Source organism: Populus trichocarpa, chromosome 16 (assembly GCF_000002775.5).
Source record: "Populus trichocarpa isolate Nisqually-1 chromosome 16, P.trichocarpa_v4.1, whole genome shotgun sequence".
In the NCBI taxonomy this organism is placed as follows: Eukaryota; Viridiplantae; Streptophyta; class Magnoliopsida; order Malpighiales; family Salicaceae; genus Populus; species Populus trichocarpa.
In genome coordinates, this window is record NC_037300.2 from 14,559,261 (window position 1) to 14,581,720 (window position 22,460).

A 22,460-nucleotide genomic window follows, 5' to 3' on the forward strand; every position below is an offset into this window, starting at 1 on the left:
CACATTTTAATTTTTGACTAATGGTTCGTATATATATGACCCATTAGGTTCCCAAATAAGGTGGCTCAAATATAAATCATGATCCTAAATAAAATAAGATTAAGTAAATTAACAAGTAATTTATTATCAATTCAACAATTGATTGATTTATATTTGAAGATCAAGTATAATCTCTAGCAACCTATCATAATTCTTCAATTATTAGAAAAGTCGTAAGTGGTTTGACTTAATTTCTTAGTGTAATTATTATCATTTCATCAACATTGTTTCTGATTTAGATATTATAGCATGTAGTTTGTCTACTTTGTCGAATCATCTTTGTTTTCAACATCATAGTCATTTATTCTTTAAATATGATTTGAAAATCTTTTCAAATCTCATTTCACCTTACACAAGGATTTATAATCAATACTATTTGATAACAAATGGAACATTTTTTCTAATTCACTTAGGATGATGAATCCTCTTTTGATTATTTAAATATATTTTTATATAGTTCATGTTAAGCCTAATATTTGCTCATTTGTTACGCTTGATTAGGATAACATGTAGTGGTATCAAATCATAACAACACAATCATCATGTGAGCCTTTCTATGGGCACAGGTGATCTTTGCATCTGGAATTTTCATGTGGGCCAGTTCAGTGCACATGTCATCTAACAAGTATGTATATATTAGTTTTAAGTATTCCTCATACCTCGGTTTATATGAACAACTATTTCTTTTCATAAAAAATATAATATGTATTAATCTCAACAATTCTAATTAATATTCAATCTTGATAGAGTATTGACTGAAAACATTTTAGAAATAATATTTTGATGCAATAAAAATTCTATAATTATAACAATTTTATAAAAGAATGATCAGAAGATAAAGACAGGTAGTCAAAGAAATATTAAAATGATGGTGAACAGAAATTACCATGAATAGACAGGTCTTCATTAAAAGTGGACACAACATAGATAACACCATCTTATTTACAATCTTAGGGGAACTGAGTGACAAGTGACTTGATTCCATTATCCTTTCAAGCTTTAACCTTGTTATGGATGTAAGTTTAAGAGTCCCTTTGGTGGCCCACAAGAATGTCAGTCAAGCCAGGCACTCTAGCAATGAAATCCCTCATCCTCCTAACTTGTTCAACAATTCTGAGGCTTATTTCATCCGTAATTAACTTGCCATCAATTACAAGAGCATGAGTAGTAAGAGAAGCAGGACCTTCATTAGTTATGCTTATGAATGTATAATAATTGAATTAATATCTATTTTACTAGCTAGTACAGAAAAAGAGGTAAAGAAAATAATATACAACAATAAATAATTGGTGGGGTTGATGAAGGATAAGGAGGCCCAATGTCAAGGAAGTCATGAGAGAACAGAGATGAAGGAAACTTAAGAATAGCATTGTTGCTCCTTGCACTTATACACCAATAGTAGTAGTTATTGAAAAGCACTTGGTATTTATTCTTTGGCTCGTAATATTAGTAATAAGACTCGCCATCCTTTCCATAGTCATTGACACCTCAGCTAAACTCTAAACTTTAAACTCTAAATCCTCAACCCATATATTCACCTAGACTACCACTACTAAAAAAAATAAGGCTATTAGCATCAGATTTTAGTAATAGAATAATTCAGTTGTTAATTTAGTAATAGATTTGCAACGGATTATATATATTATTTTTTTAATATCAGTAACAGACTTAGCAATGAAAAATCCATTGTTGAAGGCAACATAAAATTTACAACTGATTATCTATTGCTGATTGGAAAAAAATTATTTAAATCTTAACCTAAAACTAAAATTATACACATTGTTAATTAGCTTTGACATTATAAGTTCTCAACCATTGATTAGCCTAAAAGAAAAATTCTAATATTGCACTCTCTCCCCTTCAGAAACGTAAACACAACAAAGAAAAAAAATTAACTTGCAATCTCTTCATCTTCTTTGTCCCTAACATCCATCGATCTTATTAACTCTAGAAAAATAATTAACTTGCACTCTCTCTTCATCGATCTTATTTTCCTTCGTCCCTAACATCCATAACTCTAGAAAAATAATTAACTTGCACTCTCTCTTCATCGATCTTATTTTCCTTCGTCCCTAACTTTTATCTTCATTTTCTTCTCCTTCATCTCAATAAATTTAATCTTCTTTTGTAAACCACCAAAAACACCGACCCATGGCAACATCCCACTAGACCCATAATTATCACCATCGAACATCCTTGATTTACCCCCTCTCTTTATATATGGGTTGGGTTTTACACTCTTCTCTTCAATAATTCAAGTAATTTTAGGATTTATTGTTTTATCTATTGCAATTTAGCTTACACTAAAAGGTTTTTACCTAACTTTCCCAATCTCATGTGTTCTTCTCTCGTGTAGATTCCATCTCGCTTGCCTAGAACTCAAGAATGCTAGTAACAAAAAAAAAAATTATCATTACTTTGAATAATGGTTTTAGGTTGTTCATTTGATAAAATTGAGGGTTTATGAAATGTTTTTACCATGATCTATAACCTAATTATGCATGTTTAATTGAAAATTTATCAAAACCCCCAATTTAATTAAACGTGTGAGTTTGTATAGAATATCAATTAAATGATTTTCTTTCATTAAATCTGATATTGAGTTTCTTTTTGGATGGAAATTATAGGACCAAAATGAAGTCTAGGAAGCCAAAATAAGTGTTCCTGAAACTGACCATGACATTGTAGGTGCATGAACATATAATATATCAATTAACTATAAATTTATGTCCATAGAATAGTTAATTATTGTTAAATATTAATTGATGTGGAGGTGACTGTATATCTTAAGGATATGGTATCCACCATATTGTTATCAAATTGCCATGTGTAGTTCAAAAAATAATAAAGAGTTTGTTTAAATTATTTTACATTAGGTACATGTCTTAAATTCAATTTCTATATTTGGACCATGTTATGAACTTTGACTAGAGATTTATGTGGTACATATTTTATTTTAAATGATTGTTTAAATACTAGTAGTTAAGGAAGTATGCTTATTTTTATGATGTTTTGAGTCAAATTTTGAAGCCAACATTTAAAAGAATTTAATAAATTTCTTTAAGTATACAGAGCTAAATTTAGGGGTATGTTTTTAAAATTGCCTTAAAAGGAATTTAGTTTTGATCAACAAGCAAGTTGATTCAAGTTCTACCTACTTAGGAGTATTGTGTATTGTTTATGAAAAAAAGATTTATTTATATATGATACATAGTTGGGGTTAATTTAAATGTGTAATAAATTTTAAAAACAATTTAAAATAGTAATTAACAGAGTTGTTTTGATAATTTGTTACGTAACGTTTTACTTTTAGATTAAGAAAAATATTATATTAAATAACATTCTAAAATGTTTGTTTCTAAAATGCTTATTGGTGTTATCATGTTAATTAGATTATGGATGATCGATCGTGGATGTATCATCATCTTATGAATGGTCGTCTTTATCCTGAATACATTGTGGGTGTTAGAAGATTTATCAATTTTGCATTTTCAATTGATAAAAATATATCCGGGGAAAAATTAGATGTCCTTATGTGAGGTGCAAAAATCAAAAGTTTTTAAAAGAAGATGATGTTTGTAAGCACCCATTGATAAAAGGTTTTTTACCTTGTTATGAAAAATATATTATACATGGGGAGCCTTATGTTATAGAACCAATGTTGGTTGGACCTTTATCGGTTGGGATTAGTCATGTTGTGAATGATGTTTGTCCTGTGGTAGCAGAGGAACTTCCAAATCTGAAAGCAACTAATTTTTATAAACTTTTAAAAGTTGCAAGGGAGCCTTTATGGGATAGGTGTACCAAGCAATCCAAATTATATGTTTGTGTACAATTGCTTAATATGAAGTCAACTTTAAATTTGACTTAGATTGCCTCCAACAAATTTACTGATTTTATAAAAAGTTGCATGCCTAATAATGAAAATTTGGTATCAAAATTTTATAATGCCAAGAAATTTATGCGGCCACTTGGACTTGGTTATGAGAAATATAATGTGTGTCCTAATTATTGTATGTTGTATTATGGGGCAGATGCAATGAAAACAAATTACGACTTTTATGGAAGTTCACGATACAAACCTAGAAATGCAACTAGTAAAGGTTCTGATAAGGCAGAGAAGCAACTCCGATACTATCCCTTGACACCAAGGCTTTAGAGATTATTCATGTCTCCACATCATGCCAAAGATATGACATAACATCATTTTTATAAGTAAGATAATAGGTTTATGGTGCACTCATCTGATGGGGAGGTATGGAAGGAGTTTAATCATGTCCATTAAGCTTTACATATGATCCAAGAAATATTCAATTAAGGTTATGCACTAATAGGTTTTATCCATTTGACATGTCTTCAAATGCATACTCTCGTTGGCTAGTAATTATGATTGTTTATCATTTGCCTCCGTGAAAATGCATGACTAGATCATTCATGTTTTTTGAAATGATGATTTCAGAGCCAAAGAATCCGGGGAAAAAGCTTGATGTTTTCCTAAGACTTTCGATTGATGAGTTAAATAATTTGTGGTTTATTGGTGTTGAAACCTATAATGTATATAGAAAGGAAAATTTTCAATTAAAGACAGCGTTGATGTGGATCATTAATGACTTTCTAGCATATGGCATATTATCGAGTTAGAGCACTCATGAAAATTTGTGTTGTCCTTATTATATGAAGCATAACAAGGCTTTTAGATTAAAAAAATAGAGGGAAAACTATATTTTTTTTATTGTCATCGACGATTCCTACCCATGAATTACCCATATAGATGTCAATTAGATAAGTTTCTCTCGAGATAACCAACTTGCTTATGAAGGACATAATTTATATAAGAGTTATCAGAGAATAGATGGTGATTATGGTGATTATGGTGATAATGATGATGATGCGAACATTAGAGATGAAGATGAGGGAGACGGTAGTAATGAGAGAGGCGTATGTGATGAGGGGGATGATTATAATGTGAGAGGCGTGGAGGATCAAGATGGTCCCATCAAACCACGGTTTGACCTCTTCTCTGTACAATTATGATCGAAGGGTTAAAATGAAGGGTTTTGACACACCAATGGATCCAATTACAAGGAAAAAAAAGGTTTGTTTGTATGGAACAACAGAGTATGTTGAGACTTTTAAAAACTAAGTTATTAAGGTTATATTTTCAAGTATGAAAAAAAGTATTTATTATTGTGTAATTATTTGTTTAATAAAAGTTTGTTATTATATTTTTTCATGTTCAATAACGTATCATGTGGACATGCAATCGGAGATATTTTAAGGTCCAATTTTAAGGGAGCATGACACTTTTAGAAAAAAAAAGTAGATTCAATGTGTACGGATGAACTCTTTAAAGAGTTTAAGGTATGAACCAACGCAACTTGCCATATTCTTTTCAATTTTGATCACTTTAATGTAGCATTATGAAAATTTATAGGCATCCTTTTATATATATTTTACAACTTATTTATTTGAGTCAGGCCACTATAATATTTTAGTTTAAATCATTAACTTAATTAATTAATAATATTGATTTTGCAAGGTGTTAACTATAATGAATCTGATGTTGACGGGCATCGTTGTATGTTGTTTAATTGCTTCATTTAATTTCTCTAGTTATTTCAATCATGGTGTCTCTTGTTTAGGCCCAACACATAATCTTGCAAATTCTTAACAAGATAACACAATATGATTAATCAATTCCATACTTTGAAATTTTATGCACTCTTTTTACTTATTATATATTATTTGGTAGAAAAAATATATCTTTCCTGAGAAAAATAAATCGATTGTTCGTAATATTTAGGAAGATAAAGCTAGGATTTCTTTGAATCAATAATTGACACGAGCTCGCAAGAAAGCCAAGTTAAATGAAAACACTACAAATATTATAGATTGTCTTGATAAAGGTCCTGCTTGGATAAACAATAACGACTGGAATCAAATGATTAAAGATGTTTGGTCCATCCTTGAATTTCAAAGGAGATCGGAATTTGTAAGGAGGAATCGGTTAACCAAAACGGATGGCAAAATAAGTACTCATTCTGAAGGAACAATGTCATTTGAATCATATCGAGCTAATATGGTAAAGATTTTTATTTTTCTTAAGATAATAAATTAAAATTTGTATATTTATCTTTTATAATATTTATTAATCTTGAAAGCAAGAGCAAATTGGTGGAAAAGAACCTCCATGGGATGATGTCTTTTCAGCTTTGCATCTGAATACTAAGTAATTTAACATCTTCGTAGACAACAAGTTTAAAAAAGTGGTTGTATGTATTTTATTTATTTATTTATATAACTTAAATATTATTTGACATTCAAATGAATTTATTATTGCATGTATTTTTTTGGTAGGAAATTATAAGAAGGAGATGATTTCAAAGTATGGAACTGATCGAGAAAATCATCCTTCGTTTGATTTTGCAGATTGATGTGTGGCTTCAGGAGGAGTTACAAAAGGTAGGGTATATGGTGCACCTCGTATGCCAAAATCTATAGTTAATACAAGTTCTTCATCACATTTCTACTCGGTGAAGTCATCATATCATAGTTCATCTTATCGGGCATTGCAAGAGGAGATAAAGAAAACAAATGATTTTATTTTTTAAACGAAACGACAGATGGATTACATGACAGAATATCTTATGAATAATCTTGGATGCCATGGTAGGACATCAAACATTGGCCAAGGTATGCCAGCAATTATGGCCCATCAATGTTACCACATGTGGCTCCCCAAATAATGACACTTATAGGTCCCTCATCTTCACCAATATATCAACCTACACCTCAACTATCATATCTTGATTCATCTTACATTGATCCACAGTATCATGGTTAGTCTCCACAATAAGCACCATGATTGTATTTTTTATTGTATTTTGACTTATTTGTATTAGTGCAAGTTTAACTAAATTTTTAATTATATTAAGAATTTTATTTTTATTCCATTTATTAGTGGTGATAAAGTAATTTTAAATATTAATTTATGTTGTTTATATATTCTACAACTTTCAAAATATCCATAAATAATTAATTAAAAAAAGTCATTTGTATAAAAAAATATAAATTATTTTTTAAAAAAAATAATATAATCAGTAACGGTGCCATGTTATCTTTCCCCTCTTTATTTTCAAGTAAAGGGTGAGTCTCATGCGTCAGTTTGTGGATCGCAGTCTCACGCACTAATCCCTACAAGTGCCCGTAGTAGGCCGACCTTACCTAAACCAATCATCATATCGGCCCCTAAGCCCCATTGTTGGAAAGGGTCCGCTTCAAAACCTTACATGGAGCTTCTGCCTCATACGGCTCTTCTAGGGATAGGGATGGAGGTAGGCCCAGTCCCGGCTTGTGAGGTTAAGGTTGTTGTCCCTGGATCTGGGCAACAGCTGATTTCTCAATAGGGCCAAAAATTAAATCTTCGAACAGCACCCATGCATGCAGGCCCATACCATAGCTCGGCTTTCGTCAGGAAGTCAGGCAAGGCGCTGCCCTCTTGACAGACTATGACCAATTCCAAATCATAAGGGAAAATCAGCTCTATGTGAAAAAGATGTTTTGTATAAGGTCTAGTATATGTCCCCTGGGTAAGGAACCCTGCTTAGCCAGAAATTGAAGAGAGAGCACAGCAGCGAGTGAAGACCGACTCACGCCTGATTTTAGGACAACTTAAGGGGCATATCTTTATACTAGGTCTTTTACGACGGCATCATATCCATCTCTCTTAGGGGAAGCACTAGCCCAAGCAAGATCTTCAGTGGGAGACTTTGAAGCTAGGAGATAATTAGTCATTCTTGGTCCTCTCTCTTGCGTTTCTAAAAAAATAAGTTGCCTTAAGAAAAGTTAGAGGATTTCTCCTTCATGCCCTTGCTCGCCCAACGCTAAAACCCTTCCTTCCGTTCCTGATGAAACTACTCATCCTTAAAGATGTTCCACAGATGTGGAATAACATATTCTTTAATCGACGGTAATTCCACAAAGAGAGGAGCTTAACGCCTTATTTCAATTAACTTAGTCTTGTGATGCAGTATAACCATGGCAATTAGGATTTCAAAACACTGCTAAAGTCTGGCATTGAGCCCGCCTATCATAAGTATGAGTTGGGAGAGCGAGATAGAGATAAATACCCAATTAGGATAAGCTCTGTTGCTAATTGTAAATAATTCATAAATCAACAATAAAAAATGCATTGTTGATTCAAAAAACCAACAACAGAATGTTATGCAACGGATGATCCGCTGCTGATTTGTCAACAACTAATTATCCGTTACTGAAAAATCAGCAATATCATATCTGCATTTGATATTTTTTATTACTGATTTCATTGACAAATTTATTTAGTAATGGATTTTAGTTTTATTTGGAATTGATTTAGTTGCTAATTGCTCCATTTTTTAGTAGTGATATACAACGATCGATCTTTTTGTTAAGAGAAAAGCTGGCTTGTGAATGACGATGAGCAGGTTGTGAGATTCCATCTGGGCTTCACTTCTCTTCTCTTCTCTTCTCAAGGATCTGGGAAAGTGGATTTTTAGGCTTCTGGCCCATTTTCCACTCAATTGTCAAAACAACTGCTAGTGCCTATATTCCTAAACTTGACAATATGAACTACACTCCAGTTCTGATTGCATGCATGTCATTGATAACTTGGTTTTTTTTTTGTATTGTTTGTGATATAATTATCTTGCTTTGTTTTCTTTTTTTGACTTTGATCTACTTTAGGGTTCAGAGAAATATCTTGCAACCTATAAGCTTTAGAACTTCATTTGGACTAAAGGAATACATGCATGTCAAGTATTAATCAAAGAATCTTAATTCATAATATGATGTCATTGAAATATTTTATTAATTATTGGTATATATGTGAGTCCTAAATACGTAGAATTCATAGACTCTTTCACTAGGTTTTGATATATATACAACATCGAAATTTTAAGGTCTTCCTCTATTAATATCAAGCATATAGAGTACTTTTCCTTCAACTTATTACTATTGTTATCCTAACTCTTTCCTCTTTTTATTACTTTTGTTGCTTTTGTTTTAATAGGCTTTTTGTTGCTTTTGATTTATTTATCTTTCTATGAATCTAGCCTAGTTTTCTTAACATGAGCCTTAATAATTTTCCCTTCCAAACTCTTATTAATTCAACCCTTGAAAGAGCCATCGATCCCCTTCTTTTCTTTTCTTTTTTATTTTTGGTATCATTAATAAAGATTATAATCAACTCACGAATATTTAAAATAAAATGGTCAGACCAACCGAGGGGGGATTGATTTTATATTAAAGCATGCATGAACTTAATACATTTGATTTCCTGTACGTAGTACACTAGATGGAAATTAATCATCCTGGAGATTAAAGATATTGTGATATATACAAATTAATTAATGGATGGATTGGCATGCAAGAGGGAAATTTGACGTATCCCGCGAGCCGTATCCACTTGTTCCCTGTTAGCTTTATAGTTATGCCGTTGTTTTGTTGTAAAACTCGAATGTTTGGTGGGGGGATGATCCGTCTTTTTCCTATCAACAGACGATCCTTCTCTGCGTATGAACATTCATAAATCTTAACGTGATGTGAATGATTTCCAATATATTGAATTCAAAACGATCATATCATATCTATGCACGATGATCTGCCCGCCTGGCATCGCGTTTCAAATCACCGAGAGACATGGTCATTAATCCTGTCTGAACTGTGTCCTTGACTTGCCTCCCTTCCCAGATACAACCCATGTCCATCTGCATGCAGCTATCTAGTCTCTGATTAACGCCTCTTCGCCACTGAGATCCGACTGTCAACTGGACAGAAACAACCAAAAAGGCCACCAATAATTTGGTCATTATTGGATATTTATGCTTAAAAGTATGCGAGTGTTTGGTTGCTTCTATCCCGTACCTTCACTGCTAGCTAGTCTATTACAGAATCTAAACACAAGACATAATCCACGGATTTCGTCTTGGTGGACCCCTTGCATGAATTATGAGCTCTTGTATCACGTGAACGATATATAGAAAAGATGTGTGCCCCGCCCGCACGCGCGCACACAACAGAGGGTTCTTTCTTTGATGAATATTTTAAGGGTTCTTACTTAGCTTGATGCATGCTACGCTAGACCCTCTTGAATCTGACTAATAATATTTTATATGAAGAGCCCATGCATGGATTACTATTTTCATAAATGTTCTCATAAAAGTTTTTGGTAAGATAGCGTGGATTAGAGAATTTTTAAAGAGATATTATAGTTTGAACAAAATCATGTTTCTAAATATTGATACATAACTGTTATCGAGAATACTGGGGCTTTGTTTTTTACAGATACTCAGTTATTATTAAAAAGATTTCAACGAGACAATTATAAACATACTTTGAAAAACCATCAAATAATATCATAATTGGTTAGGAGTTTTTCCTATAGTTAATTTGGGGTTAAGGTAATTTAGGGGTTTTATTTTAGCTTAATTTAGGGTTAGAATCATTTGGTGGTCTAAAAAAGATGTGGTTAAAATCATATCATCGAGATTTTTCTAATAATATTGGACATGCTGAAAATAGAGCATCGATGAGTACCCAGTGGCATATTATTTTTTTCTATTTTTTCTTTTTCTTTTTTCCTCCCTCGTTTCTCTCTCCTACCACATCAGCTTATTGCCTCTCTTTTTCTTGGTCATTGAATCTTAATAAAAAAAAAATGAGATTGACTTCTGTACATTTGAATTAATTTGTAAAAAACATGCATTTTGACTTTTGACTAAACAACCACTATTTTTAATAGCAGATATATATAAAACTAATATTTAAAAACACAATTATGTTCAAATTATGTTATTTTCTAAAACTTTTTTATCCTCTATCATTTTTCTAAAACTTTACCGAATAATGTTATTTTAAAAAAACACTATAGGCTTGGGTCCCAACCCCAAATTTGACATGAAACAAACCTTAAATCATCACAACCGAAGCTCAAAAAAACCATACATTATCAAACTTTAAACCCATAATTGAGAGTACGATATTTTAACATCATTTTTATTTGTTAATTATAATCTCAAATTAATATGTGTTATTTTTAATATTTTTTTATTAATTATTTTTAAAGATAATTGATAATGACAATAACAAAACATAATAATGTGCATTTTTTAACTTGTAAAAGGATGACTTGAGATTTTAAGCAACTTGTTCATGTGTTCACCTATCAATTAATGATTTTAAATCATGTTTATCTAAAATAAGTGTGAAAAATACAACATTAAAATCAACATCATAATTAGCTAAAAATATATTACAAAAGTAATAAAAATAAAAATAACTCTAAACCAAAAAAAAACCCAACATAATAATACATCTAAGTCTATTTATATCTTTTACGATGGCAAGTTGATGGGTCGGCTTCATCAATAGCATGACTTTCATCAGTTTTTGTGGTTTATCCTTAAAGACAGCATCATTTAGGCTCAACGTCTCTCATAACAGGTCAAGTGTAGTACGACATATCTCAAATTAAGAAGATGCATATAACGAGTTAGTCCATCATCATCATCAAGATCATGAAGATTAGGCATAGCACATCGATTGTCATGTAACAATTTTCCAACCTAATATAAAGTAAATAGAAATTATTAATCCATACATAAAATGAAACGGTTTTGTCCAAGTCTATAAAAACTAACAAATACTTACAATATTTTGAATCTGACATGCATGTGGCTCATATTCCATCTTCTCGCGTGGAGGAACTTGCGTTGATTTTGGTATAATGATTTGACGTGTTATACTCAGGTACCAGCCCATGCATTTCTCCTTGGAGATTATAGGATGCACCTCTCTAAAAATAAGATTTCTATATGCATCCCACATCAATATATACTGGAGATGGTGAGTCATCCAAGTGTAATCAGCGTGCCTACCTGAACAGTTAATGGAATGCAACTGATCGCTTGTATCTATGTCAGGCAAGATGTGTTGCTTAAGGTCAACTTGCCACATCTTGCCGCATTACACAGTCAAAACAATGCAATGCATATTAACAAGCTCAAAAAATATTAGGAGGGCAACTATGTTCATAAGAGGAGCAATTGTTATATCATCTTCTAAATAAAGATTCCACACAACCTACTAAAATATCAACAATGCAATTATTTTCCATGATTTACCAACATCAACCTATGCAATTATTTTACCAAGAATATAAAATTTTTACTTTATCAACGCAAACAATTATTTCACAACATCTTTCAATATAAAAAAGATTTCAACATCAATGTAAGCAATTATTTTTTATCATTTAACAACATTAATATAATTAAATAATTATTTTTTAATATTTTTCAATATAAAAAATTTCAAAGTACATCATTGATCATTCCTCTGAAACTTTGCAATTTATATATAAAAAAAACACGTGTTTGTTTTCAAACTATTCTATTTACTTGTAACTTTTTGAAATTATATCTTTCCTCGGAAACTTTATTGTAACCGTGTCACTTTAAAATTAAAACCATAAAAAATAAAAAATAAAACAGAGACCCTGTTTTTCAAAATCGTCGAAAAGGGGTGTAAAATATATTGATTGTCAGTCAGCCCTATGGAAAATTGGAAATATGTACATATGGAAACGATCGAAAAGGTAATGAGACAGAAGGAAGGGGACCACCACGTACCCTTGCCTTTGGCTCATCTGAATTCTGATCCTTCGATCTGATGGAAAGGTAAGAAAATCATGGCAAGTGAAACCAACTGCAGAGGGTTTGAAGTGAAAATGAAAATGACTGATGCGGTAGAGGCCTATAAGAGTTTCCTATAGTAGTACAAAATTAATTATTACATTTTGTGAGTTTCGGAGGATGTGCCACCTCTCTCTATCTCACCCTCATGTGTTGTGCTTTGCAATTGTCGTCGCCAGAGGAGAAAAACAAAGAAGACGACGACGACTTTTGTGACCTCCCCGCTCAATCTCCGCCTTCTCTCTCTCTCAAAAGTAAACTAGGAAGTAACATCTGATCCATCCATCCACCCACTCATCTCCTGAATTTGAAAGACTTGGTCGTGGAGATGGCTAGCTGGCTAGCTAGCTAGCTAGTCAAAACATGGAACACCCAACTACACGTCCTCTGTCCCTCGCTCTGTAATAATAATAATAATAATTCACTAGTACGTAGACTGTGCTGTGGAGCGAGCAGCGGTATACTTTTTCTCTAGATAAAATTGGTCCTGTAATTCTCGTAAAATGCTCCTCTCCCTTCATGATTCGCTGCTACGTGCTGTCCATGTCGATCGCTACAAAATAATTATTACTTTCACGGTATATACATTTACATGCTGTCTGTCATCTCTTTGTTATCGATGAAAGATGCTGTGTCTTCCTTCCTTTCCTTGCGTGGAGGGAGCATGACTCAAACTCACCCACCCCCAGCTCCTAGTTAATGAAGAATTTCCCTGCTCCTCTCCCTTTTACTCTTTTTTTTTTTTTCCCCTTACTCTGATAGTTAGAAATAAAAATAAATAAATAGAAAATAGTGAAAAGTTGATAAGTACTGATGGGATGTCGATGAGAAACCATGAAAGTTCAAAAGCTACGTTCCATTTTACGGAACTGACTTCACCTCGACTCCAACGCCACAACCTTTACCTACCCTCCTCCCCTCCTGAGTCCCTTACCTGCCCTGTTCCTCTTAATTAAATTGTGAGACATAGATTGTCCTGCACCGCCCAATTGAAATAATATTTACTTTCCATGCTATTCATAAAATAATCAAGTAATCAATTGGTGTTACCACCTTCCATTAATGGGAAACTCTGTGGATTGTTTTTTAAATTATTCAATGAATAAAATACCTATTTTTTAATCTATATTAATAAGGGTATAAGTAGTTGAAGAAAAGGTTTTGGTATATCTATCGAAAAGGTTTTATTATTTTAATTATAATTATAGGTGGGGTGCATAAAAATTAAAAACACAAGTATAAACAAAAACTTTATGAATCATTTGGTTCGAAGGAGACTTCTTTTAATATTAGTATGGATTACAAGAAACAAAGTAATAAATATTTTATGAATTCTTTAGTCCAAAGGAGTTAAAGATAATTTTAAGACCGTGACATAGGTTTCCACACACATAATTAAGAGAAACAATAATGATTTAATTTAATGAATTTTGATTTAATTTTATTATTTTTAAAATTTTAATTATTGACTCTTTTTGACTTGTTTTAAGTATTTTTACAATCTTGATAGTTAAAACAAAGTACTAATAAGGTACAATATATACCACGAGTGATTTAAGAAGCTTACTTTATATTATTTAAGATTTTATGTGATGCATATATAAGATTATAATGGAAAATAAAAGATTAACCTATTTTAAAAAAATTATATTAATATTTTAGCCTATTATTAATTAGATGTTTTATTATCATATATAAAAAAACAATATTTTTTTCTATGGAATTTCTTCTATGAAATTGAATTGATTTTTTTTTCTAAACCAAATCAATATTTTTAATATTTATTAAGATTATCTCTTCAATACAAGTTACAAATTTCAAAATAGTAAGATATTTGTGTTTAATCAAATGTTTTGACGCAATGGAAAGTTTTGAGCTGCCAAAAAAGACACGTGCTAGAAGAAAAAAAGAATGCAACGCATGAAAAACTCACAAGAAAAATCCAAATTTTCCTGATAAACATTGTTTTAATCCACAGTAAATATTTACTGAAAATGCATAATATATATATATATATATATATATATATATATATATATATATATATATATATATATAATTGAGCTCCTTCGGGTTTGTTTGTAATAATGTAATCTAGCCAAGGACGAGAAGGAGGTTTGTAATGAATTAATTACATGTCTTTGCCTCGTACTATGGTCTCGAAACTGGCATGAAATGTCTGCAGATGTAGTTGTAATTTAAGGTTAACCCACTTATATTCGAAAGTGACATTCAAAGTCAAATACCTATCAACCACCTTAAATTACGAGTGAGTCTTCTTCTTCTTCTTCTTTATTTTTTATTTAGTCCATAACTTTTTTCTACTCTCTATGATAACAGTGCTACATACATAGAAAATAGCTATCATAGAAAATAGCTATCTAAGTAGCCACAACTATATATTGGAATACATATACGTACATGCCTTAAATATGGGCGTGTGTCTTACTCCTTTATTCTACATTAAATTAATAATAAATAATAAGTGAATACTGAAAACTTTAATGAGTTGATAAAAATATTTAGATTTGTGACTTTACAATGTAAATATTTATTTTGTATATAAAATAAGTATACTGAAAACCAACACCCGTTACGTTAATATATATATATATATATATATATATATATATATATATATATATATATATATATATATATATATATATTGGTATCCCAATCTATACTGACAAATTTGTTTACTATTAATTTCTTTTATAAGAAGAAACATGATTATTAATTACATTAATTAGGTATGCCTCAGTACCTTAGATTCAACTGAAATTGGCTACTAAGTTGGAGGGGATTTCTATGATGCTCAAATTATAACTATGTACCAATAATTACAACATAAGGAGAGATGGATAAAAGGGAAAAAGGAGAAATACAATGGAGAAAATAAAGATAAATAATTTATAAAAAAATAGATATATATTTTTATCATACTTGAAGGGCTTATATGTGGTTTTTCTCGTACTTGTGTCCATTTCTCTTCTATGTTGTAAGTATTAGTTATGTAAACTTGAACATCATACATTTTCCCCTCACTGCATGATTATTTCAATATAAAATGTAATCAATACTAGATATTCACATCTTTGTTAGAAATTTATTTAATTAGCATGATCAATTAAAAAAAATTATGGATTAATGAAAAATTAATTTTAAAGAATTTTTGGTTTTCCTACGTACTCTAAGAATAGTTGATATTTTTATAAATTTAATTCCCGATTTGTGTTGGCTAATTAAAAGTTGATAATTATAGGAATTAATTCTTTAACCTTTTAGCTTTCAAAATTTACTATAAAAAAAGTGAAGGAAGAGTTTCAAACTTAATTTTTTTTTTCTAGATTTTACATACTCTTCCTAACCTCATATTTTAATGTTTTCTTATCCTTTTAAGTTTTGGTTTTTCTCTTAAGTCTAGAGTTTAGGTCCTTTTTGTTGAGAGATATTTGCTTTTTATAATTTTTTATTCAAAGATCTTATTTAGAAATGCGCATTTTAACCAAAGCGATGTTGTTGAATATTAGAAGACATATTGCAAACATCCTAATTGCATAAGTGAAGAGCCATAAAACTTTGAAATGAAATGATTCAATTGATAACAACAACAAAAATTCACTACTAGAACTTTCATCTTATATATATTGCAAGTTTAAATATTTACCTAGTATGCATGCTAGTATTGTTTTTATTATATTTAAGGTTGAAAGCATGTTTGTCTTTACTTTTATTTGTATATTTATAGATTTAAAATTATATATTGTAGGTTTATCTTGAACAATCTTTTATGCTTTGTATGCTCATATTATAATAAACTAAATATTTGTATACATTAGTTTAATATAATAGGATAAATTTTTAACAACAATCTTCTCTTTCTCTCTCTTTAAAAAAACCCCTTAAAATTAGTTTATTCTAAAGCTGACATCTAGCTATTGTCAATTGTTCTAAATGGCCGCAAATATTCTAAATTTTTCTTAGATCTAATATGACCATATGAATTATTTGGTCTTCTTTATTGTTTTGTTTTTCTCCTTAAAATAAATATTGGTGGTTGTTTTCTAACTAGAAGGAGAAAATCAATAATGATTAATATTTTTAATTAGATCTTTCATCAGCATATATAACCTTATAATGCAAACAATTTCCTTATTGATTAATGATCATGACTAGGATTACATGTGTGTGTACGTAAGATGTGATGATCAATTGTTATATAAATAGTGTAGGGTTTAGGATTTTTAGTGGATTTTCTTTGTCTTTTAAATCATCAACAAGACTATTTATTGATGTCCAAAAGACTATTTTATACTTTAATTGTTTTTTTTTTTTTGTCAAAAAGCTAGTTATGCTTTGTCTGGATGCATAATAAAAATAGTGATATAATTATAATGAAATTACCATTTTCCTTTTATTGAAAAGAAATGTTATAATCAATTATGATATACTTTAGGGAAATCTCAAAGATTCTCTTAGCTTTAGAAGGAAATTCGTCAATCAATCTCATTAACAGGAAGGAAGAGAGAGATGGATGAAATAAGAGAGAGATTAGTCATTGGTAAACGTGGTTGATTGACATGGATTAAATAGAAAAGAAATATAATAATTAATATAGATTGGACATGCATTAGCTAGCGTAGGAGTGGTATAAATTAATTACGAGGATCATAGAAATAGCCGTTGATGGGAATGTGACTGGAAAATGTCAAACAAGCAACGACGACCTACAAACAAAAATCCCATCAACCCCAACAATGCTGCTCTGCTCTAGCCTTTGTGCTGTTAGATGCATTCACCATGCCAGCCCATCTCTCCCCCCCTCTGTCTGCTCTCCCTGCAACTAACATTTGCATTTAATATTATTAAATGCCCATTATTAACAAGAAACAGCAACAACATGCATGTCCCCTTTGCCTTGCCATATGCTCATATCGTGACCAAGCTAGCTAGAATTAATTAAATCCATGAACATGCTCGTTGATCTCCACACATATATATACAATACACACACATGAAGGACACCTTACTAAATGCCATCCGCAATTAACCACCCATATTTCCATCGCCCACAAGCAGCTAGCAGCTAGCAGCTGAGGAGCAGCACCTCCCATACGTACGTACATAGACATTACACACACAGTTCCATCCCCTCCTGGCTACCAGTAGTACTGCATGCTCCCATTCAAGTTACCTTTTCAATGTTTCTCATTTGCGAGAAGACTCATGATCAGAAGCATCCAAAAGGCAAGAAGACTACGCCATACTTGCCATTTTAAATCCACTTACTCAAACAATTAAATTTCAGCAAGCAGCAGCACCATTAGCCGATCGAAGAAATTTCTAGTAACAAAAAGTTATCGGAGGTCGTGTAGGTACTGTTTTTGGGCTTAGCTAGCATGCATGTTGCAAGATTTAAGAATCCACACACACACACACACATCATTTGACAGCAACTTCAAATTCTTCCTTTTCTTTCCAAGTATTTAATTATCTCCTTATAATATTATCTACGAAGATCAAGAAGAACCAGTCGAGGCCTATCATCTCCTCATAATCATCTTCTCCTGGTTCTCTTGTATTTGCTGCCTTCACTACTACTTCTATTATTACTAGTATAGTGTATTGGTTCAAAATGGCAGCTGCCTCATCTTTGCTCCGTCATATCAACAGCGCCAGCATTAATAGCGACAGCAATACTATATAAAAACAGTGGTACCTAGAGCAATAACGACACCACCAGTAGTACTGCTTCATTGACAAGTGCCTCCCTGCAGCTTACCAACGGTGGCAACAACACTACCAACAGCAGCAAACACCCCACACCCACACCAATATCATTAGCAGTACAAGTAAAAGCAGCAGGTGGGAAGATGTTGAGGAAGAGGATGGCTTCTGAGATGATGGAAGTGCAATCAGCGATTACTCCCCAAAATCATCAGAGGTTATCTCGAGGTAACATCATCAGTAGCACCAACGTCTATTCACTTTCAATATCAGACAACAACAACAACGATGATGATGATGATGTTATTGGTATGACTAGAAGTACTGGTGCCTCTTCTTTTACAAGTTGTTCCAACAACAATAATATTAACCCTAATAACCCCAACTCAATCTTATATCCAGTCCTCAACTACTCTACTATGACTTCTATGCTACCTTCTTCCACGAACTTGACAGCAATTACGTCAGGCGTGTCTGCTTCTCTGTCTGTTTCTGAGTTCTTGTCTCCTACAGTACTTTCCACCAACTTAATTACTAGCTGCAACGACACCCACACCCAATCCCAACTCCCAGCCGTCTGTGGTTTCTCTGGTCTACCCTTGTTCCCTCCAGCTGAAATAAAAAGAAACAATATCCGATCAAACGCTGCCGCCGATCCACCGCCCGGCCTCATCACTACCTCTATTACTGCTCCTACTACTAGTACTCTTGCTTCAGCTTCCATGGAAGATGCCACATCCGCCACTGCTTGGATTGATGGCCTCATAAAGGACCTACTCCACACTTCCACCAACGTGTCCATTCCTCAGCTCATTCAGAACGTGAGGGAGATCATCTACCCTTGCAACCCCAATCTGGCCTCCCTCCTCGAGTACAGGCTCCGGTCTTTGACAGACCCAATAATCCCGCCCAATATTCTCCCGGTGGAGAGGAGTAGGAATAAGGAGGCAGCCGCAACAGTACCATTACCGCTTCAGACCCAGAGGCGTTGCAATCAAGGTCATGCCTCTAATTCTGGGCTCACTCTTGATCTTGACAATATCGTCTCTAATTCAGCTCCTCCAGTTTCTTCACATGTTAGTCACTACTCTAACTGGGGACCGACGCCACCTCTCATCATCTGCCAACCAAACATCCAACAGCAACACCAGCAGCCACAAATCCACCTTGTTCATCATGATCAGCATCTGCAACAACAGCAGCAGAAGCAACAAGAGAGCCCTTCTTCTACTTCCAATGTTACACCAACTATTCTAGCATTAAATCAAGGACAACCTCCACAACAGCAAGCACAAGATCAGCAGCAGGAAAAATCATCTTCTGCGGAGACAGAACAGGTAAGCAGCAGCACATCCCCTCCCTCTTCATCAGCAGCAGCCAGCCGAGATAAGAAAGAAGAGATGCGGCAGCAAAAGAGAGACGAAGAAGGCTTGCACCTTCTGACCTTACTGCTCCAATGCGCGGAGGCCGTCTCCGCTGATAATTTTGAGGAAGCTAATAAGATGCTACTTGAGATCTCGGAGCTGTCGACGCCATTTGGAACTTCAGCGCAGCGAGTGGCTGCTTACTTCTCGGAGGCTATGTCAGCAAGGCTGGTCAGCTCTTGCTTGGGGATATACGCCACGCTTCCTTCAATGCCCCAAAGCCATACCCAGAAGATGGCTTCGGCCTTTCAGGTGTTCAATGGGATTGGCCCTTTCGTCAAGTTCTCTCATTTCACAGCCAACCAAGCGATACAAGAAGCGTTTGAAAGGGAAGAGAGAGTCCACATCATAGATCTGGACGTCATGCAAGGTTTGCAGTGGCCTGGGCTATTTCATATCCTAGCATCTAGGCCAGGTGGACCACCATATGTCCGCTTGACCGGGCTGGGGACCTCTTTGGAGGCTCTTGAAGCAACGGGGAAACGTCTGTCTGATTTCGCACACAAACTGGGACTTCCCTTTGAGTTCATTCCAGTGGCCGAAAAGGTTGGAAATTTGGAGCCGGAGAGGCTTAATGTGAGCAAGAGGGAGGCTGTGGCCGTCCACTGGTTGCAACACTCGCTCTACGATGTCACCGGTTCCGATACAAATATGCTTTGTCTGTTGCAAAGGTATTAACTTAATCATCATCATCATCATCATCTCTGACTACGTCCTAAGTATTATTACTTACTCACAAGATCATAACACGAGATCCCATACCTAAAAAAGGGTTCATAATATATAGTCTGATCTCATTCTCCTCCTCTCTTTCCTTGTGATTTTCTTTTCTTATACAAAAAAGCATTTCTTTTTGACTTATAACACAGACACATTTTCCTATATATATATTGTAGGAGCAAGCTGGAGCTTATCAGCTAATAAAAAGTTTTGTTTTCATATTATATTCTATACATCAAAAGGGTAGATGCTAATGATAATGACTTCAAATTTATTATTTTTCTTGTACTAGTAGATATGATTTTGGAAGTATTGGATTAATGAATCATATTATCTTGAATTTGCAATGAGATTTAGTGCATGATTTGATATCCACATATACTCTATTTTGTTACTACAGTATACACATAAATTTAAATTAAGAGCCAGCCCCAGCCAGCCAATATTAACCGTTCCATTATCCATGTTGAGCTAGTTAAGCTAGGTTATGGATAAATTAATTTAGCATGCACCACGCTCGTGGTCGCTAATGGGATGGGGTGGATGGATTCTGTTGCAGGTTGGCACCAAAAGTAGTGACTGTGGTAGAACAGGACCTAAGCCATGCGGGATCCTTCCTGGGAAGGTTTGTGGAGGCCATACACTACTACTCCGCACTGTTCGACTCCTTGGGAGCAAGCTATGGGGAGGAGAGTGAGGAGAGGCATGTAGTGGAGCAGCAGTTGCTCTCCAGAGAGATACGCAATGTATTGGCCGTGGGAGGTCCTTCCAGAAGTGGGGATGTCAAGTTCCACAACTGGAGGGAAAAACTACAACAGTCCGGGTTCAAAGGCATCTCTCTTGCTGGGAATGCTGCTACACAAGCCACTTTGCTCCTTGGCATGTTCCCCTCTGATGGTTATACATTAGTGGAGGATAATGGCACCCTCAAGCTTGGTTGGAAAGACCTTTGCTTGCTCACTGCTTCTGCCTGGAGGCCTTTTCACGTTACTATTGAAACTGCTACTACCACCCCTCGCCACCACCACCACCACCAACAACAACAACAACACCACCACCACCGCTTTGTCACTGCCTAGCTAGCTAGCTATCTGGTTAATTTGCTTGCCTACTTTTCAATGTTGTTACCAAACAGCATGAATTAAACCTTTTTGTCTCCATCCCATTTGTCTTCTACATTGGACTATGGATATAAAAAGCTTGCAGAGTTTTTATTCGTCATGTAGATTAACCAGATGCTTTTTTTTCAAGAAAAAAATTTCATCCGTTTTCCGCGTATAAGTTAATTACAAGTAAATTCACATAATTTTTATGAAAAAAACACGCAAATTTCAAGTGACTATTTAACATTTTTGTTAATTAAAACTAATTTTTATCAATTGATACATTAATCAAGAAAAAAAATAAAAATATGTTGAGATTTCTCTAAAAATTAAAAAATGTATAGCTAAGGGAACTGGAAAATATCAATGGTATAATCTTTCATGTAAGAACTTGCGTCCTCACGAGGGGGTTTGCCTTAAAAAACATCACGGTTTAACATGTCCATAAGACACGCCAAATTAAGGTCTCATGGAGTTGAAGTGAATGTTGACCTGATACCGTTCCATGACATCCCAAACTTAGAAAAGGGGCTTGATGTGGACTTGAACAGCCTATGAACTTACAAATACAAGACCAAAATTGGGTTCGTTATCCTTAATTACCATCTAAAAGGAATCACAATAATAATAATAAAAAAAATAAATCACATAACACAGATTTCATATGGTTAGAAAAACAGGCTTAAAGCACATATTTAAAGGAAATATGTCTC

General features: G+C 33.4%; 1 protein-coding gene across 1 annotated transcript; it reads left to right on the forward strand.

Moving 5' to 3' along the window:
• Positions 1-17,445: 17,445 nt before the first annotated feature.
• LOC7472508 (protein SCARECROW-like) lies at positions 17,446-21,861 on the forward strand. Its single transcript, XM_024587528.2, has 2 exons — positions 17,446-20,595; positions 21,204-21,861. Exons 1-2 carry the CDS (start codon positions 18,647-18,649, stop codon positions 21,721-21,723), a joined length of 2,469 nt encoding a protein of 822 aa, XP_024443296.2. The 5' UTR covers positions 17,446-18,646; the 3' UTR covers positions 21,724-21,861.
• The last annotated feature ends 599 nt before the right edge of the window (positions 21,862-22,460 follow it).